This window comes from Miniopterus schreibersii (genome assembly GCF_964146895.1).
Source record: "Miniopterus schreibersii genome assembly, chromosome: 1".
NCBI lineage: Eukaryota > Metazoa > Chordata > Mammalia > Chiroptera > Miniopteridae > Miniopterus > Miniopterus schreibersii.
Genome location: NC_138101.1, coordinates 128,719,188 through 128,741,404, shown reverse-complemented (window position 1 = coordinate 128,741,404; position 22,217 = coordinate 128,719,188). Strand labels below are relative to the sequence as shown.

Genomic DNA, 22,217 nt, shown 5'->3' with positions numbered 1-22,217 from the left:
TGTTTTAGACACCTGGGTATAACAGTGAAAAAACCGGCAAAGATCGCTGCCAGTACAGTGTTTACATGCGTAAGTGATTAACTCAGTCCTATTTAGTCCACCCAATAAAGATGTTCCTGAAACTTTGTGTGCAAATCAGTTTTCTCAATCAAAATATATGTTAAATTATCAAAGACACCTCTACAGTATTTAATAAGCAATGTTAGTGCCTCTTTTGCAAAAGGAAGGACTGGGGGGGGGGGTGGACATGTCAAAATAGACATTCATACTTATGTCTTGTTCAAAAATAAGTATTATATATATGTAAGCGGGGAAAAACTTGCCAAGGAATAGGCATAAAAATGATTTTTAAATGAAAGAATCCTAAATATCCAAAAGTATGGGACAAGTTAAATATATTGTAATAAATCTATATAACAATTTTATTCAGACATTAGAAAGTGGTGCCCTGACAGTTCTTTTATTTACAGGGGAAGTTATTGAGTTAGAAGAATGATATTATGAGCTGTGACTAGACTGGCAGGCAAAAGCCCCAAGAGACTGCCAATGCTCAATCACATACTTAATATCTCTCAAAATTATGTAGCCTTAGGAGAAAGAAAGAATATGGAAATACAGAATTCCATTAGGTTCAAAGGTCTTCAGCATAGGAACAAATTCAAAATCTAATCAAATGATCAATCTGGGTAGGAATTTGAGACTTTTCGACACATAGAAGTAACACATAAATTTAATCCAGGGATGTGGGATACATGATTACCCCCTTTCTTGCAGTGATAGTATCACTCACACAAATAGGGCTCCACAGAATTGATCTATACTGTCAAGTGAATCCAATTTTGTACCAGCTAAGAGCACTGCGATTTATGCAAACTGAACCAAGCCAAGAAGACAACTGCAAAATTTACATAGGAAGGGAACTCCACAAATTGTGTGGAATCACATAATTATTTCGTGGGTGGAAAAATATCTTTCAAACATAGGAATATTTTAAATTAAATATAGAAAACTGTAAGAGAATCAAAACCATAATATTAACAGTTTTGTGCATATTATATACATATATTTAAGCAATTCACTTTGGCTTACACGTGTATGGCATTGGAACATGTAAGAGCTTAAACGGTACTTACAGACTTATGTTTCATTTATTAGATGTATAAAATTACATAACATATAAAGGTTTATTAAGCAGGTGATTGCAGTATTTAAAGGAAATAAAATATATTAAATTTAGAAATGTAATTTTAAATGTTTGAAAGTAATTAATTTGGTTTCTAAAGAATACTAATAATTCTTCAAACATTCTTAAATGAGATTGTTACAATCTGCTAGACTTAAAAAATAAAAATATTTATAAATTGCACTCAAAACACTAAAACTAATATCTGAACTTGTAACTTTAATAACTTGAATTAAATTCTAACAGCAAAGTAAATATCTGAAAAGCCTTTTCTTCACAGAAAAATTACACGAAGGGCACTGAACGTTTTATATTAAAAAAACTAACAGAAAAAGAAAGACATAGTATCAAATGAAAAAAGCAAATAAACCAATATGCGAGTTATGAGTATATTCACTAACTTACAGAAAAAAAGCCTGGTAAGATATTCACCAAAATGTTAACTGAGTTTAACTCTGAGTGGTATGATCCATTTGGGGGCTTGTCTGAATTTCTCACCTTTTCTACAGTGACTGTCCCATAGTAATTTCCTATCACTGCTGTGACTACCACAAACTTAGTAGCTTTAAAAAATACAAATTTATTCTCTTATAGTTCTAGAAATCAGAAGTCCAAACTCAGCTTTACTGGACTAAAGACAAGGTGTGGTTCCTTCTCCCAACTAGAGGAGAATCACTTTTCTTGCCTTGATCAGCTTCCAGCTTTGACTCTATTGCTCAGTTCATGACCCCTTCCCGGCATCACTGCAGCCTCTGGTTTGGCTGGCACATCTTCTCTTTACTACAAAGCTCTATGCCTACTGGATGGGTCTGCAGCCTTTTTGTTAGCCAAGAGACTACCGGCGAGTCATGTCAAAAGCGCATTCACTACGTAAATTGTGAACTATTAAAGCTGCAAAAATGTCAGAAATATCAAAGAGAGGCAGTATTGCAGGTACCTTCCTGGCCCATAAGGAATAAATAATTTCTTTACTATGTTCTTCCTAATAGTCATTCAGTGTAGGAAGCTTTAGAGTTTAATTGAATTATAGATATACTTTGGATCAAATCATGTTTACCTATATATACAACTACAATTTTTGTAAAACCTAAAGACAGTACAATTACTTGACAATAGAGGCATCGGTCTTTGCTCTGTACACAGTCACTACAAAGGAACGCAAGGCAGTTCACAGTTCAGACTGGCGAGCACTACCGAAGCAAGAAGGCTCCTCGTGGCCTGTGCTTGATCAGACACAAGTGGGACTTAGTTTACTTCAGGCTGGATTCATTCGTAACCGACCAAAAATAAACTAACACGCCACAAATATATAAAATTTATAAACACAGAAAACATATTTGCAAAGCATGATCCTCAGCATAGTGGCAATCCAAATACTTCTCAAACAAAAAGCAACCACTGAAAGGCACTTTTCTTTAAGGGTCCTTAGATATTTTCTCAGAATCAATGAATACTCAAGGAGAAAAATAATGCATTGATTTACATAGATAACTAAGATTCTTTACATCCACTAGTCTTGAGCCAACCTGATGAACTATGGCCTTACTAGATCACTTCCAACACACCTCTGTGTTCACATCCCATTGGAAGTAAGTGTTGTCAGTCAACCTAAGCCAATTTAATCACACAAAGTAATTAACTTCTTGGATAAATAACAGTGGTGTCTGAAAATTTAAAGATGGGTGAGGATTGGCTATTCCCACATCTTTTTACCAGAATATAATGAAAGCAAATTTCAAATCAAATTCTGCTACACAAATGAATATTTATTTTTTTAAATAACAAACAGACACATTACAGTTCATGACACTTCAAGGGTGAGGCATGTCTCTCAAATACTTTAGGCAATCACATATCCCTAATGGCACTAATATCGCCAGTAGGAGCCCATTTCTAACATTCTTTACATGAATTATCAATACCTGGAGTGGGTATCCTGCCACCAACTAAAGAAGCCTTGTAGTGGTGGCCCCCAAGGGACTAGAATTCTAGCTGACCACTAAGTGGGATGTGAATTCCAGATGAGGGAAGTCTTCCAGATAAGAAATAATTTAAACTAACATAAAAATAGTATCACACTATCAAAGCTGAAGTTTTTTAATGTAAATTTCAGCCAACGTAATGGGAAGTTTGACATTTCCTCCTTTCTCTCCCCACAATTTGATAATTCCTAACTCTGTTCAGATCTAGGGCCATTCCTGCAAATCCTTGCTTTAGGGGTTAGCTACAGGGAAGTGACTAAAATATTGGGAGGTTTGCTTTTTACTCAATAGCTTTGTGATTTGGGGTAAATGATTTAACCTCTCTGACCCTTCGTTTCTTTATTCTTAAAAGGGCTACTACAAAGGGCTACTGTGAAAATCAGAGATGACAGAAGGAGAAGCAGAGATACAGGCAGACACACAGAGCAAACAGAGCCAGGAAGGTTTTGTTCCTGGAGGCTCCAGTCTGCAGGCCATTATTACTGTGAGGCCCTGGAACCTTGGGACCACAACCCAATGTTCCCAGGACAAGCTCTTCCTAAAGTTCTCACAGACAAATCATGGGGAGCTTCTCTTTGAAATTCTCATCTATGACATTCTGAAAACTTACTAACAGGGCTGCTCTACTTGGAAAAAGCCACCTCCTAGGCCTCTCCCCACTGCTATTCGTGAGTTACCTAGTGGGACCACCTCCTGCTAACTCAATTGCATGGAGTCCGAGCCTCACTGTCACTGTTTTTTCTGCTCTCAGGTGCCACTAGTCTACAATCCTACAGGTCTTGCCTCCTCTGGCCTGTTCACCACTACTGACTCAACGCCACCACCAAAGCTTAACTGCACCTTTCCTGCCCCCTCGCCCCACCCCGTTTCCTGCTTTTGACAATGGTGAGAGCTACAGCTCTTTGCCCCAGACCACTGTTTGTAGTGGCCTTGACCTCTAGTATTCCTGTTCTGAGGGCTAACTGGCCCATCCAATCTCTAAATAATGACAACTCTTTTGGTCACACCTGTTCTTAGTTGCAGCTTTCCATATATATCGGGGAAACAGAACAAACCTTTTAAAGATGCTGAGTGAGTGCAAAAACTCTAGGGATGGTTCAGAGTGCACAGTACACTCACCTTTCTGTAAACTGAGGAAAACTGTCCTGTCCCACCCTAGTAATCTGTTTCCTTGGCAAAGAAATCACCCTTGGTTGCCTCCAAATTCCTCTTATTCCCTATGCCAGGTGCCCTGAAGCCTTTAGCATGTCCCTTTATGAAGGCTGGCCTTGATCTCCCAGTGCTCTGAGAAGGCTGTGGCCACTCTGAACTATTGTAAGAACTCCTGGTTCCACCCAAGAGGCCCTATCAGGCCAGGAAACTACAGCCATTTCTCAATAATCTGAGGAGTTAAGAGAGTGAAAAAAACTGTTCATGTTTAATTAATTAAAAGGTTCAGACAGTGTCATGAACAAACTATCTGACCAGTGATAGGTGGCCTAATTCAATCAATTAAGTTCTCTGGAATTTAATTCAAGTACCTGAACCAGAGAACGACATCCCTGTTCTCCCTCTGGCCATAGTTAACCATTCAAAGTGAAAGTTCCATACTCACCCAGTAGCTACACTACCATTGGAGTGACTCTTTTAGACAGACTAGGAAAAGGTTTTAATTTTTTGGTACGTCTAATATTGACAGTTTAAAATCTTTCTTAACACATTAATCTAATGGTTTAATCTTTATTAATGATTAACGAAAAATACTTTGCTTAAAATGTCTAAATGTGCATCACCACAAATCTAGTTGAATAAATTTCAAGCAAAAAATTCTTACTTTAAAGTCAACTTAAATTGTTTACCAAAAAAACACATAAAAAGCAAACTAATGGCATATGGAGTTCATATTTGAATAAACTGCTATTTCATTTTATGTCAAGTATGTTTTTGTCTGTGACATATCTTACCAAATCAGGCTTTGATTCTATGCAGATTTTTTCACCCCATTGTTTTTGAAAAAGGAAATAGACTCAGATATTAATTTCACATGTTTAATAATATTTTTAATTGGATCTTAACTGTCTATTATTTCTGTGACAAACATTACTACTGACCCTTGAACAACATAAGTTTGAACTGCCTGGGCTGACTTATAATTGGTTTTCTTTCCCAATGAATACTATAAATGTATTGTCTCTTCCTTCTGATATTCTTAATACTGTCTTCTTTTCTCTAACTTACTTTATTGTAAGAATACAGTGTATAATACATATAACATACATAATATGTGTTAACCGGCTGTTTAGGTTATCAGTAAGGCTCTTGGTCAACAGTAGGCTATTAGTAGTTAAGTTTTGGGGGAGTCAAAAGTTATACATGGGTTTTAAACTGTGTGGGAGAAGAGGGGGGCACAGGTCCCCCAGCATCCACACTGCTCTAGGGTCAACTGTATACTGAAGCAAGCTTCAAACGTGTTAAGCATAATGTTTCATAAGGATGCCACAGTCCCTCCAACAACCTGAACCAACTAAAGGTACATGTACAATTTTTTCCTTTTTACCAAAATGGTTAAACAAATTTCTTGCTAACAGTATGTTTCTTTTAGTAACAAGACAATGTACTGCATTGTATTACAGTCTACAGAGCCTTAGATTATCAATAATACCAATTATTATGCACATTCATACCTTTGATCATACTTTGATTATCACATTCATACTTTTCATTCATTTTAAAATATATATGTAAAAAAATGGCTACTGACGGGGAGAGAGGCATTCAGAAATTCTTGAAATTGTGCCTAAGTGCAAGCATTAAATTCAACAAATTCCTCATCAATCAGTGGTTTAGTCAGAATAGAAGCCAATGAACCAGTAAAGGATGCATCATCTTTTTTCCTTTTTACCAAAATAAGTTGGACAAAATTCCTACATGTTTGCATATTTAAAAATCTAATCTTCATATTTGCCAACATTGCTAAGCTGCTATATCAACTATCTAGCTTTAGCCAAGTAAAACCTTTCTACAACTTTGGAAGGAACTTCTATACAAGAAATTGTAAATCTGGCCAGGCATAACTTTGTCTCAGTATGTGGTATTTTTACACCAACTCTTATGTTTATAGCTATCTAAATTCTGTGATATTCCATAATGGCCATAGTGGCCATGTAATCAAAGGTTTGTTTTTCTTAATTATCTGTTTTCTGTGTAAGTCTAGAAAGACAGAGTAAGAAACAGCATAATGTGGGTTTCGCTGATGCCAAGTAACTTCAAGTGCTGTCATTATCGGTTTTTAATGGTACAAAAATATTTGGTTGACAGTGTCAGGAATTCCTGGGAGAAATTTCACATATTCTTGTAGATGGAAAAGAATTTTGAATATATGTGAGAAAAATAACCATTTCTCCGTATCTAAATTCTATCAAGAGAAAAATGAAAACTGATGCATATTTTCTTGTTTGTGTTGTTCTAGCATATTCCAACATTAAGGAAAGATTTAAGAAACTGAAAGCCCGTTTTCAAAGCCTCCCTTGTATAATGTGGGGTAAATTAACAGGTGAACATTATCTTTAAAAACACCCTACATTTTTATCTCTGTTTTCACATTTGGGCTTAGAGCTTCCAGATGCACCAAAGTGACTGTCAGAGGTCAGAGGTCAAAAAGATGTTATCCCCAACACATAGAAACAAAGCAAACAGCAAACAAATATAAAAATAAAACGAACTCTCCTGTTATGATCAACTCCTATGAAACTGCATTGTACCCACTCCTAATCCAATTTGAACCCTGCCCCACTATCTTGATTATTAATCTAGTTTCTTGGTATAGCTTGAGAGCCCATTCAGGGATCATAGTATCTCTCTCTCACACACTCACACACACACACACACACACACACACACACACACACACACTTCATGGAAGTATCTATTCCACTGTTCTTTAAAAGATGAATAAATAATTACTGTCTGTGGCTGTCTAATTGTTTTGTAAACGGGTCAAGGGCTTCTATGAGAAGTAAGTAGTAGTGAAAAGACCTGGAAAAGATTTGTGATTGGCTTAGCCAAATTGCTAGCTCAACTGCTCCCCAGTAAAACTGCCTCTCACCCCAATATAACACTTCTGTATGTGCACAAACAGCGGTCATGTTAGCAGACAATATCCTAGATGCTAGCACGACAGCCAAATGAGATCTCTGCAATTCCAAACGCCTTCTCTTCACACCAAGGGCTGATCTGCGGAGGAATTTCTGACTTCAGTCTCAACGGCCAGATTTGAGAATCCTTACGTTGTCCTATGTTGCACCATTACCTACTTTATTTCCCTTTTTTATCAAATGAAATATCATTGGAATTACTTGCAATTGGAAAGGAATTAAATCAACTTCTTGATAAAAGGAATACAAAGGGATGAAGGCAGGCTTTACTTTTACCAGCATATGCGTTTTTCATTTAGCAATAATCAAATTGCTTCTTAAGGAAGTCCAAAAAGTTGAGATTTGAGAGGCAGTTTCAAAACGCAACTACTCCTAAGGTTTGCTCTATTACAGAGAGCAAAGATAATGTCACCTGGGCCCTATAGCCATGTTGCCTTTTAGCACTACCTTTTAAATTATATATTGAGATAAGAATAAGTAAGAAAGTACACATTTCTTCTGTTAGCAAGACAGTAGGCTAGTCTATAAAGCCTGAGAAAGCCAGTAATCCTATTTATTAAGCACCTATTTACCAGGCAGTATATTTAATCCTTTACACTCATTATCCTGTATTTTCAAAGTAATCTTAGATAAGCCACAACCATTCATAGGCTTACAAAGGTGTTTGCATTGCCTGGTAAGGTCATAAAAACATCATTCATGCGTAAATTGGTGAAGACTTATATACAATCATCTCACACAAAAATAACAGTCATCAGCAAAATAAAATTTTAAATCTCCCTTGTTGGTTAAGATAGGTGAATGCTGATACTAAACAAAAGAGTCATCAAGTATGGGGCAAGCTTTCAAACTTTATTAATAATTTCCAGCCCCACACTTATTCCCACTACTACATACCCACATATTATAGCTCTCACAGAAAATTCTTTCAAATTTCTTCCATTCCTGGATCTAAAGGTGCAAATTAATTCACATATATGTCAAAACAGCCAATCATCCAATTCTTCCCAGCCCAAAGACTGTAAAGCTAAAAGCCTTTAACTTCACAGGCTCAAAGAATATTTTCCTTGTGAAAACTGATAAATAGAATACAAATGTAAGAAAATGTTTTCAGTTCCGTGAATTGATAGAAAAATATGAAGCATAGTTTCTCTGTTAGGTTGTGAGGTATATAATGAGGCCCCACTTTTTGCAGCCACAGTGCAAAATACAAAACAATGCTTCAGTATCTGGCAGCTATACATGGATAATTGGGCTTTTACATCAGTAGATAAGTGGATGAAAAAGCTGTGGTACATTTACACCATGGAATACTATGCAGCTGTAAAAAAGAAGGATATCTTACCCTCTGGGACAGCATAGATGGACCTGGAGAGTATTATGCTAAGCGAAATAAGCCAGGCAGAGAAAGACAAGTATCACATGATCTCACTTATATGTGGAATCTAATGAACAAAGTAAACTGACAAAAGAGCTCCAGAGACACAGAAGCATGCAGCAGACTGATGGATCTCAGTGGGGGAGTGGGTGGGGAGAGATTAATCAAAGAATTTATATGCATCTATGCATAACCCACGGACACAGACAACAGCTTGGAGAAGGCCTGGGGGGCGAATGTGGGGTGGAGGGCATCAATGGGGGAAATGAAGGGGGACATCTGTAATACTTTCAACAATAAAGATAAATTTTAAAATATATGTATGTTTCAAAGCACGTTTAGACACGTAATATACTACATATATATGTATAATATATATACATATTATATATAAAACAAAGGCATTACATATATATACCAAAATATAATCCTATGACACTCCTAAACTTGAAAAGAAATTAAAAATTTAAATATACAGTATTAAATTTACGTCACTTAGGAATCACTTATGAAATGACAAATCCTATACAACATCAAATCAGAAATCAATACACACAGTAATGACAAATATAAAATTTGTATAAAAACATACACCTAAGTCCCAAACGCCATCATTAGCTTAAAAGGACTTTGTTGCCCTGGCTGATGTGGCTCAGTGGTTAAAGCATCAGCCCTCAAACCAAAGGGTTTCGGGTTTGATTCCCAGTCAAGGACAGTGTCTGGGTTGCAGGCTCAACCCCTGGCCAGGTCGGGGGCCGTGTGGGAGGCAACCAACCTAGTGTCTCTCTTACAGGGCTGTTTCTCTCTCGCCCTCCTCCCCCCCTCCCTTCCACTCTCTAAAAATTCAATGGAAAAAATATCCTTGGGTGAGAGTTAACAACAAAAAAAAGGACTCTGTTGTCCCATGTATGTTGGGCAGGTCAAGCAGCTAATTACTTCCAGCTTTCTCAGTCTACGTTGAAGTACAGTAGCTGAAATTAAGAAACATAAAATGACACTACCACTGTTAAGAAAAGGATTTACAATTAAGAAAGTGAAACAACTACAAGCAGAGTAACATTGCTCTCAAACCAAGACACTAACCTTTGTTATTCCTTTAGTGAGCTCTCTTCTATAAAACCTCACTCTTTAGTTTCTTTGGTCAGATATATGACTATGCAAAGTGAAACTATATGCCAGGAGTCTTATAGATATTACTCCAAATTCAAAAAAGAAATAGAAGTTGTCTTTCTATTAAATGCATCCCCCATTCCTAAATTAATATTGCTTATTTTTTAAAAGTGTGTGGTGTGTGTGGGAGGGTAGATAGATAGATGGTGTACTGTGAAACCAAACGAACTTTTCCTTTGGACTACTGTTCCTTACTTCAAAACAATCCTTTCTTAGTCTATATATTCAAGGTTCCTTTGATAGTAGAAAGTAACAGTGTTTCAAAGTGAGGCCAATTACTGTTATTTTTTTTTAATAACAATAATCATGTGTTTATATACAACCAGACTTCAATGTTGCATGCTTGCAAGTAAAGAAATAAGCATAATATAAATATGACTGTGGGCAAATACTTCAAAAAAAGAAGGAATTAATTACATCTTATATATTCATACATTGTTACATATAAAAAGCAAGACAAGATTTTTCATCTAAACATCAAGATAAAAGAAATAACTTAGTTATATAATTCAGTACATACTTAATGCACAGTGTGCTTTTATATTGAAGAATATTTTTATTGAATTACCATCAAAAATTTTCAAGTAAAATCATATGTCTGCCATTTTTCAAATCTATATAATTAAACTCTGAATTCTAAATAATAACAATAATAACTTAAAGATGTGTTTCTCAGGGACAGGATCTCTCTTATTCAGTCCTATACATCTCAGTTGCTCATCCTACAGACAATGTCCCATGAATGTTGCTGAAATAAACTGAATTGTCAGCTAATACTTCCAAAGATTTAAGCCGGTCTGATCTTAGTATTGAGGAAACTCTCTACCATATGAAAACCCTCTTAACACATTATAAAACAATAAAAGCAGAGGACTCTGCTGGAAGGTCGACATGACTCCAGTCTGTCTAAATAGTAAATTGTAAGTGACTTCAAACTCTCAGCTCTCTCCTAAAACATTCATTCCCCACCCCTTCCCTCTCGCCTGTCATGCTTCCTCACTTTGCTACCTTCAGAAAGTACTTCAAGAGAACTTGAAATAAAGTACAAAGGTCCACCCCCCCACCCCTCCTCAACTCCACACTGACTATCTCTGCCACTTCTATGTCACAAAGCAAGGGTTCCTGCTCTCCTGTGATGGATATTCAGCCCTCTTAATCTTGTTTCTGCCTGGATGATAATGCATCTCAAGATAGATGACAGAAGACAGATAGATGGAAATTTTCCTGTCTAGACCCACCATCCAGTAAATATTTATAGTATCCTGAATATTAGTAACTCTTAAATCCACATCTCTGAATCTATCTCTCCCTTTGCTATAACCTTTAAAAATAAAAGTGCAAGTGAGATCTCACCCTGGCTATCCCAAGCAGTCAAACTTTTCAAAGTCCTCTTTTAGAGACAGAAGACTAGTATAAATACAAAAGGAAGGGTCCCCCTTTTAAATCAGTCACCAGGGCTGATTTTCCCTTTCCAGTATTTCTCCAAGTCTGCCCTCCAACCCCCCCAGCTTTGGCTCAGGTCTCAATTAGCTCATGACGGAACTCCAGCTTTCTCTCTGCCTTAACATTTCTGGCATTCTGAAACATCCTCCACATAGCAAATCCATCTTTCAGCTGTCCTTGGTTTGATATCTCTATGTAGAAGATTACGGAGGCTTCTGGTAATTTGAGCTCCTTTTAATTTCAAGGCCTTTTCATAATTATACTTTCTCTAAATATCCTAGTCACTACCCTCAGGCCTGCTGTGTTGCACAGAAGCTTATAGCCTCTCTCCCTTTGCACTCACATGGCTCCCTCCATATAGCATCCCTCTTGTTAGCTGCTGAGATTACTGGAATTCAGAATTCACTCTCCATAAAACACTCCAATCCCAAACTTCTTAAACCATACATGTTTCTCCCCATCCTAAACTCCATCAAGGGGTGTGTGTGTGTGTGTGTGTGTGTGTGTGTGTTAAACACCTTGCTGACTGGTCACGAGATAACTCCTGTGTGCACTTACATTAAGTAATTTTTTTTTTAAACACCTTGCTGACCAAAGTAGCTGGCCACATGGTTAAGTTCTGGCTTAAAATAACTGGTCAGCAAGGCGTTAAAATTGATCAAAAACATCTTGTCCTTATTAATTTGATGCAATTTGAATATCTGCTATAACTCCATCGCTTGCTTTAGAATTTAGGTAAGTTAAAATTCTATACAATTGCTTTAGCTTTGGGGGAAATTTTATTATACCTTGTTTATGTGATTATCTGGTATTCTTTAATTTACTGATTTGCACCCTAAGAGAGATTGTTGTAGACTACAACTTCCATTAAGGGAGGGCTTGCATTGCCTAGGAGAGTGCTCCTGTCCAGTTTTTTCAAACTACTGATGAAGAGGAGGCACCTGATATGACTTAGACAAAATATGTCATTTACATGGAAGCTGCAAAAAATTGAGAGTCGTGTGTAATATGAAATGTCACTCCATTCAATAAACAAGTTCCCCGGCTCTCACTGTTACCTTAGTCTGGGCTCCAGAACTTTTACAGCTTCCTAGATTAGTGACTTTTCCCTGCAGCTTTTCCTAATAGCCCCGCGCCCAGTGCCACAATTCACAACACTCCGGCTCAGCAAACTCTGTTCCAAAAGTTTAAAGAAAGCATTCACGATTATGCAAGTGATATTTATAAGGCAAGTACCAGCCAGTCCTCCAGGGCTGAAATTCAGCACCTTTACAGACCTGTCTCCAAGCCCCCTAAACCTTGGCTGTTTACACCAAAAGGACTGGCGCCACGGTCCCCTCTCCTTTATACTCTTATCACCCCCTCCATGCATCATTCCTCTGGACGGCTACCGAAACCACCCGAAATTCAGAGCTGCGCTATTCCCAGGGGTGGGCAGGCTGGGTGCCCCTCCCAGGATAACGGCCCCTTTTCCAACCTGCCTTTGATGGCCGCTGTCCAAAGTTCCGCAAACTTGGGCGCACGGACTGCAGGGGCTCCTGCGCAGCACCCCCACCTTTTACAGGCCTGTGCCCCCACTTCTGCGCCCCCCTCTCGGTGACCCGGGGACGGAACGCAAGAGAGCCGCACCTTCCAGGCTGCGTGCTGAGAAGCCTGCTCCCACGGCCGCGCAGAGGTGGGTAGCTGTGCTCCAGCCAGTTGTTTTCACAGCTGGCCCCGTCCATCATCCTCTCCTAAAAGCTTATTTGACAGGTGAGAAATTCCTCGTCTCCAGATTATTCCAGGAACTCCTCAGCATCAGTCTGAGCTAGAGGGGGCCCCGAGTGGAGGGAGCGCCGGCACCGTGCCCAGCGCGCCCGCCCGGGGGCACCGGCGCAGGAAGGAGGGCAGCGCCGGGAAGGTGCTGTCAGGGGGACAGCGGGGAGACCGGGAGTCTGGGGGCAGGGACCGGGCAGGACACCTGAAAGCGTCCCGAGGGGGATGGCAGCGGGCGAAGAGGTTGCGCGCTGGAGAGAAAGCGGGACTGTGGGACGCGCAAGGGGAGCTGGACTCCAGGGAGCGCGGCGCCTCGCAGGCGGCCGTCCAACCCCGGCGGGGTCCCCCCGCGCCAGGAGCGCCCGCGAGGCTGGCTCCGGGCCGAGCCCCCGGACCCGGGGAGTTGGGGCGGCGGCGCGGCGGGCGGGGCCGGGTCCGCGCCTTACCTTCTGGTCGACGATGGAGCAAGCCATCTCGCGGACGTGCGCCAGGCTGTAGTCCCCGGACGAGTCCTGCAGCAGCAGCACCGGCTCGCGGCTCAGGCCGATCTGCAGATGGAACGAGATGCCCCCGACCGGCGCCGCCACGGGAGCCAGGAAGGGCGCGGGCCCCGGCCCCGACCCCGGCACCAGGGCGGCCGCCGCCGCCGCCGCCGCCGCGGCCACGGGCAGCAGCGGGCTGGGCGGCCGCAGGGCCGGCGGGGCGCTCATCGCTCGGCCGGGCGCGCCGGGGGCCGCGGGGCCGGCAGCCGAGGGCGGGCGCCCGCGGCGGAAAAGTTTGCAGGCGCGGAGCCCCGAGCTGCTTTCTCCGAGAGCCGAGGCGGAAAATAAAAACTTTCCGGAAAAGTCCCCGCGCGGGGGCAGGACGAGGGGCTGAGGCTCGGGAGGGAGAGGGAGGAGGGAAAATGGCCGAGGCGGGAGGATCGCGCGGCCGGGAGCGCGGGCGCCGCGCGAGGGAGGCGCCGCCGCCGCCGCCCGGGAGCAGCAGCAGCCGCCGCGGCGGGCTCCGGGGACCGGGCGGCAGGTCGGCGCGCCGGGCGCCGCGGGCGGGGCGGGGCGAGAGGGGCGGGCGGGGCGGGGGCGGGCCCTGCGGAGCCACCACCCGGCGGGCGCGGGAGCCGCCGGGGCCGCCGCCGCGAGGCCGCAGTGGCCGCAGTGGCCGCAGGGCGCTGGGTCGCCGCCCCGCCGCCCGCGGTTCCCGGGCCCGGACCTCCCGTGCCCCGCGGGGCGAGCGCCGGGGCCCGGGGCCGCCCCCGCGGGCGCCGCCCTTCTCTCCCCCGGGGACGCGGGTCTGCGCCAGCCGGGCGGGCGGGGGGGCCGCCGCGCTCCGGGTCCCGCGGACCCTGCCGCCTCCGCCAGGCCCGAGGACCACGCGCTGCTCCTAGCGAGGCGCCCCCGACGGCCCGCGGAGGCCCAGCCCTGCCTCCCCCTTGGGTCCCACCTGCGGAGCGCCGAGGGAGGAGACGGGAGAGGGCCCCGGGCCACCCGCCCACCTCCCCCTCCTGCTGGGGGCCCGGGGGCTTGCTGCAAAGCGGGCGGGGAGCCGGTCCGCCCAAATGTGGTTCAGCCCCCCTCTACTTGTTCTGTCTCTGACCCACCGACACCCAAGCCCACCTTCTCCACCTTCGCTCCCAAGGCGCCAGACATACACAAGTAGCCGGACTCAGAAGACCTGATGGGGGGGGGCATTGTCTACATAAAGGCCGGAGGGGAGTCCAATGTGGCCTCTCTCTCTCTCCCTTCTCTGTGTCTGCAGCTCCCAGTTCAGGAGGCTCAGTTTTCTTTCCTGCTCTATCCCGAGAAAGTCGGATTCGTAGGAGTGACGCCCCGAGCCCCGCCGGGCGCCCCCGAGGTTGGGCACCATGCGCCCTGAGGTTAGGGAGGCTCCTTGTTGCTGTAGTTTGGGAGGGGTCGGGAAGCGAGGCTGCGTCCAGGCCTTGACGATGAGTTTTAATGATCTCCTCACCAGGGCAGGCTTCGTGCCGGCGAGGGCCCGCCTCAGAGGGACCCGCTCGGGGGCTGCCTGTCACCGCCAAGGCATTTCTGATTTTTCATTTTGAAGTGGACCAGGCAAAGTAGGGAGCCGGTCCTGACGCCCATTTCTCTACTTCCCTTGCACAAGCACACACAGGCATCCCCAAGAAAACCATTATGTATGTTTTCTTTGGCATTCGGTTACATTTTATTCTGTTTGTTTGTATCTTGACCTCAGGTCCTGGTCCAGAACAAGGCATTGCAAGGTAGTTTTGGAGTTCATTCCCAGGGTCAGTAATGAAGCCTTGAATGCTTCCAACAACACTGTGTCGTTCACTGCTCTAGAAGAGATTTGCATTTCTTCTCGCTGGATTTGACCTTGTGAGAAGGTCTACATATGTGTGCTGGTGTTTTCCCTGCGTGCTTACTCATGAAGTGGTTCTCTTCATCCATGGTAAGGTATAATTTTCCTAATGTGCCAGGTTCGGCTAAGCTAAGAGAACTGTGGAATTATTCTTGATGCAATGCCTTTCTGAATTCTCTAGAAAGTTTTTTGGGTTTTTTTTTGTTTTGTTTTTTAATGACAGAAAATGTATTTCACTTTCTTTCAAAGTTGGAATAAAGTCAGTGTTCCCACAATTTTCTACTGCCAGAAAAAAATGTTACTGGTCAGTTGGCAAGGTGCTTACAAAAGCTAGTTTGGCTTAAGGTTCAGGAGAGCTGAAGACATTCATGTTTTGTAGATATCGCAATGATGTATTAAGGCCTTCTCTGTGCCAGGCACCATACTGGCACCAAGTATGCAGCTGTGAAGATGGACAAGGTCCCTGCCATAACATTAAAAAGGAAAACAATAAATAAGGTTATTTCTGATAATCATAATTGCAATGAATAAAAATAATTAAATAGTAATGACAGTGACGTGGGGAGGAGGGTGGAGAAAGGGGCACTGCTTTGAAAGGGACATAGGGATGAGAAATTTTACTGAGTTAACGTTTGAGCCAAAACCTGGATGGTAGAAGGGACCTGGCCTGAAGAAGATATGAGGGAATTACACTCTAGGTTTTGGGAACAGCTGGTGCAAAGAGCCTAACACAGGAATGTACTTGCCATTTTCAAGGCACGGGAAGAGAGGGACAAATGTGTGAGATGAAGTTTGAGAGGGAGCAGAAACCAGATGACAAAGCGTCTTGAAAGCCATGGTAAAGAGTTTTTATTCTCAGAGCACTGCCGATTCATTAGAAGGTTTTAACCCTTTGTGGTCGTATTAAATTTGGACATGGGTGTCGTACTGGTCGGAATTAAGAGCTTTCAGAGAAATTATGAACTGATACATGAATGAATAGAGTTAAGATTCGTACGGTTCCTTGCTGTGGTGGCTGAGAGCAGACAAACGACCGCAAAGAGTTAAACCAGACATGGGTAAGATTTCTTGACATTTTTAAAAGACCATTCTCTGGCTACTGTATATAAGATAAATGAGATGACTGAGGCAAAGTAGAGAGGGAGGGAAAAGATTTCTGCTTTGACCGTGTTGAGTTTGAGATGCCACTAGCCATTCAGCCTAGACATAACAATTAGAACTTAAGAGAGCCCAAAATTTAGGAAAGAGGGGAGGACCCAAAATACATTAGAATGGAAATTATCAGTGTGGAGATGTTTCAAAGTGAGATCAGATGAGATATCTAGAGAAAGGGGGCTTAAGGCACTCATCAGTTATATGAGACTTACAGGAACTTTCATGCTCTACTTAGGAAGAAAATAAATGTAAATAACTACTTCTTAAACTCTGATTCTTCTATAGTATGAAAGATTCTTGTTGGGTGTTAGAAATAATTAAGAAGGAAGCAGGGGTGAGAGAATTCTAAAGAAGCCCTGGAGAATTAAAATTATTTTTAAGAAGCTGATAAGCCAGCGAAGCAAGATGGAAAACTTATCTCAGAACGAATGGAGCTCCCCATAACAAGCGGAAAATTCCCACGGAATTGGTTATTGCCATTTCTATAGTAGACACCTGAGATTTGACAGTTTGCCAACTGCTAATCCACTTTTGCTGAACGAGCACCAGATAATAACCTGAAAGAAGCCTGGTGTGTATCTCTGGTGACTTTCAAATGATAGAAAACTTGAAGGATTGGAGAGAATTCAGTGGTTTTAATCCCTCTGGATGTTTGAACTTTGGAAAAGAAGAAGAGAATTTAGAAAGGGAATAGCTGCTTATATGTTCATAAAACAGTAGTTCATGTTTTGAATCATGGCAACGTTACTGAAATAATGGGCTCTGGCAGTGGCTGGGAATAATACCACCTTAGAAAGAAGGTTCCGTGTTCAGTGCCCTAATTAAGACCCCCTGAAAACTGATGTGGGTATGTAGAAGTATGTGGAGGTACTTAAACAGTTTAAAAAGATGAATGATAACCCTGTTGGATGTTCTTCAAAAGAGTGTTGGATGTTGAAATAATTTTGGAAATAACTGCCTAAACTTTATTTTTCTTGTGTGGCTTATAAATTAACATGTATAGTTACTGAGAAGTTCTTTACAAAAGTTTTATTTCTTTTAACCCACTACTTTCCAGACATTTTTTACCTCAAAACCCCACACATTTTTTGTTGTTTTTTGTCATGTAGCTTTTCTTGAACTTTCCCATAGCTAGTGTTCCACAGAACACACTTTGGGAAATGGAGTACTACATGACAAATGTAAAGCAATTTAGGTTAAAGCTGAAGGCAAAGAACATTGCTCAGATCATTAAAAGCAGATACTTTGAGGAAGAGCATGGGTGGCAAAACAGATGCATAATATTGGGAGTGTCCCGCAGTTCACAGTTAATAATCAGAATGAGAATTGAGAATAGCTTCATTTGAATGGGAGTCAGTCTCGAAGCACTATATGCTTTGTCCAGATGAAATGGATAGCAGGAAAAAAAGTGAATAGAAAACATATATAATATATGGCTGCAAGGATCATATCCTCTGGTACAACCATTTTAGGAAACTGAGAAATTATATACCAGTGTAGAAATCAGAAATTTTAAGGAGAAAGTATGGTCCCGGGATGTATTTCTTTTTATAAGACTGAGCAGTGGAAGTTTTAAGCATGAGGCTAAAGATGATGGATGGGTGGGTGGATGATAGGTGACTAATGTATATGATCAACATTTTATATTGTTGGTTTGCTTCAGCGTGTTCATAAACAATCATCTGTAAGACCAGGTTAAATAATGATAATATCAGCAAAAAGGCAAAACAGAAAAATAAGCTCCTAATAGAGACATCAACCTATAGACATCAGCCAAAATCTTCTGCTAAAACTTGAGCATGTGACCAAATGCTATATTATCTTGCTGGTAATTTCCTGGAAAACAAAAAAGAAAATAAGTGAACTTGAGAAGTTAATTTTCACCAAAAGAAAAATGTATTCTTTTAAAAAAGCAGATTTCAAAAAGTCAGAGGCAACATAGGTATGATCCTAGAGTCAGAGACCCCCAAAAAGACAGGAGACACTTAAATACAGGCTTTCAAATATAAAATCACAAACTCTCCAGGTGAAGAATAAATTCAGGCACCAATGTGACTATATTTTAAGTTCTGGGTAAGTACAGATCTGCAAAGAGAATGAACAAAAAAAGTCCTAAGCTAAACAAGCAAGAGTAAATAAAAATCAAGGTTATTTTAAGCTGAAAACAACATGTACTAGCTGTATGTGAGAGTGCTAAGTTTTTTAACACCCTCCCCCTAAATAACTAATTTATAGGCAATAATTTTAATTTTTACTTATGCAAGGTTCAACATTTTAATGTGTTCATTTATCACTACTTCTGTGTCTTCTTTTTTAAATATTAGGGTTTGAAGTTACTTATATGTTTATATATTGAATATTCCTTTTCTGCTTATTAATGAATAAGAGATTGTGATATATAAAGAATGTTACTCTTTTGTTACATATAAAAGGAAAATTCTTTTATCTTTTAATTTTTTATGTGATGATAGCTTTCAAGCTTCTTTAGAGATGTCTTTTTCATGCCTTTGTTTATATTGCCTGGAAGGGTATTCCCTATTCTGAGATCAGAAAATATCCATCTATAGTTTTTCTTTTCCATTATTACTCTTACTATTATTTTGTTTTTTAAGAACTTATATCAGTCTGGGTACATCTATTGATTTTTAGACCGATTTCTTTTCTAAAAATTCAATTGTCTCAGCTATTGGAGGACATACTCATTTGCTTTCATATCCATCAGTGAGCTAGAAGAAAGAGATCCAGCTTCCAGTGTTTAGCTTGGAGTTTTAAAAAGTATTCTTTAGCCAATATATTTCTTATTTTTAAAGTCGTGAATAAGCTTTAAATATTTTGTCCAAAATGTTGAAGCTTTTACTTTTCTCACACATGCAAAATCTCTACATTTATATTACTTACTTTATGCCATGTTCTTTTAGTTAGACTTAACACCCTTAAACATCATTTCTTCCTGGGCAGTAACAACTTTGATTCTGCTGTCCTAATAAGAACTAAAATCTACAGGCTCCAAGGTATAAATTTGTTCGGGTCCCTTGTAGAAAATGGAATGAAACACTTTTTCTTTGGACTTCAATATACTCAGAAGGCTATTGCTTAGAGTTGCCAACTCTATTTGTGCACATTGGCTTTTAGTAAATCCAACATTCAAATTCAAAAACCATCAAAAGCACATTTATTATTTTTTAGAAGACGCAATTCTAGTAATCCTATACTTAAGGCCCATTGGTTCCATGGATAAAAACTTTTCCTCCATTCTTGTTGGATCTTTTTTTTTTTAATCCTCACCTGAGGATATATTTTTTTATTGATTTTAGAGAGGAAAAGAAGAGGGGAGAGGGAGGGGGAGGGGGAGGGGGAGGGGGAGGGGGAGGGAGAGGGAGAGGGAGAGGGAGAGGGAGAGGGAGAGGGAGAGGGAGAGGGAGAGGGAGAGAGAAACATTGATCAATTGTCTCCTGTATGTATACCAATAGATCAAACCCACAACTTTTTGGTGTATGGGACGATGCGCCTACCAACTTATCCACGCAGCTAGGGCTTATTGGATCTTATTTGTTTTGTTGTTGTTTTATTTTTTTTTTATCGCTTTTCAGAGAGAGTGGAAGGGGGAGAGAGAGAGAGAAACATTGATGTGAGAGACACACATCAATTGGTTGCCTCCCACACGTGCCCCAACCAGGGCTGGGTATTGAGCCTGCAGCCCAGGTATGTGCCCTTGGCTGGAAGCAAACCAGGACCCCTCCGTCCACAGGCCAACACTCTAACCACTGAGCCAGACCATCTAAGGCGGGTCTTATTTGTTTCAATAACCAAATATTTTTCAACTCCAAATATCAAATACTTCCCATTAGTTGATAATATTCAATAACCTAATTTTTTCTCTTTACTACATGTCATTTTGTCAGACTTTACATTCTTTTATTCAGTACATTTTATAAAGCACTGAATAAATTTTGAAAAATTAGTAAAGTATAAAGGAGATACAATTAATCCAAAGTTACTTTTTGGGTTCCTTCCTGGAAAAAAATATTTTTGAGCTGAAATTTCTTGCCTGGTTTCTGATGCTTGATTTGGAAAATGAACTTTTTAAGGGAAAGAATCTGGCAGATTTATCTCCTCATGACATAACCAGGAAAAATAGTTTTAACAGTTTAAGAAAAAATAATTTGCTTTTCTTGGCTTAGAAAAATTTTAAATGGCATTATTTCTAAAATTCACTTATTACTATAAAATCCATATTCCACTAGGATGAAAGGCTTACTAATTACAATGAGGTCATTTATATGGTATTAAAGCCATATTTTATCTAGTTATCATACTGAATTTTTTAAATAATTCTTATCCTCATATATACAATTGTAAAAAAATCATAGTGTTGCAACCGCAGTAAATCTTCTTTCCCATACTTTATTATTTTCAAATTGAATTACTTACATATTTGATCACATGCATTCAAATTAAAAATCTTTACCTCATATAGCTTTAAGTAGAATATTTACTTCTTGCATTAAACATTAATTGTATATTTATTTTAAATGTATAAGTTCTTATATTTATAAGATATGCATACTTTATACGAATATATTGTATTTTGTTCAACCAGTTAGTCATCCAGATCATCTAGGAAAAACGAAATCCTCTTAACTGAAAAGAGAAAAAAAAATCATTAAATTCAAGGCTTGTTTCAGAATGTATTCAAGAAAAAAAATGATGTACTTACTCTTATAGATGAAAGAAAGACATTCTAGAGTACCTTAGCCTTTGCCCTTTGCTGTTCTGGTTGAATGTCAAAGTCAACAAGTGTAGATAATGGGATTTGAATACTTGTTAGTTTGTCCGTGCAACAAACAGCATTCCTGTCACTGCCCAGCACATGCTTGTCCTCGGTACTTTATTTCATTACATGCTCATCTGCATCTAGCCTTGCGAGCTGAACTTTAGGAAGAACTTGCCCAGCGCAGCCAGAGTGGCTCGGTTGGCTGAGCGTCATCCTGTGCAACGAAAGGTTGTGGGTTCATGGAAGGCAACCAATGCTTCTCTCTTACATTAATGTCTCTCTCTCTCTCTCTTAGAGGAGGGTTTAAAAAAGAGAGAGAAAAAAAGGATTTCGTTATTGAAATAGGTATTATCTACTTTGGAAAATAAAACTATTAAGTCACCAATGAGAAATATTAATTTTAACCTTTATCTCCCTTACCAAACATATTTTCTTTGTTTTAATTTATTTTTATTTATTTATTTTAAAAATATTTTTATTGGTTTCACAGGGAGAGGGAGGGAGAGGGAGAGAGAGATAGAAACATCAATGATGAGAGAGTCATTGATCGGCTGCCTCCTGCAAGCAACCCGGGAATGTGCCCTGACTGGGAATCAAACCTCAATCTCCTGGATCCTAGGTCAATGCTCAATCGCTGAGCCATGCTGGCTGAGCATGTTTTTATGTAAAAATTAAATAATTCATAATTAAATGATAAATACATTTAGGTAGTTTTATGATTTATCACCTGTGTCCTTTTCAAAAAACAGTAAAACCATTTTAAAAAATAGTAATTTATCAAAATAAATAGGAAGCGAAAATCTCTGGATGATTTATGCTGTAATAATTAGGTCTAAAATTCCTCGCAGACAAAACAAATGAAGGAAAACAATGTGTTTTCTAATTTTTATTGTCTGATTTTAAGCAA

The 22,217-nt window shown here is 40.5% G+C and overlaps 1 protein-coding gene across 2 annotated transcripts in view; it reads right to left on the bottom strand.

Moving 5' to 3' along the window:
• The window catches only part of PRKD1 (protein kinase D1), a gene marked incomplete at its 5' end in the record, with an annotated part of 298,282 nt that extends 284,528 nt beyond the window's left edge, over positions 1–13,754 (bottom strand). For both annotated transcript variants that reach the window (XM_081120461.1, XM_081120462.1), the window contains one exon: positions 13,491–13,754. In XM_081120461.1, the coding sequence (XP_080976587.1) occupies positions 13,491–13,754 (264 nt within the window). The remainder of the gene's footprint in view (positions 1–13,490) is intronic.
• Positions 13,755–22,217: the final 8,463 nt, after the last annotated feature.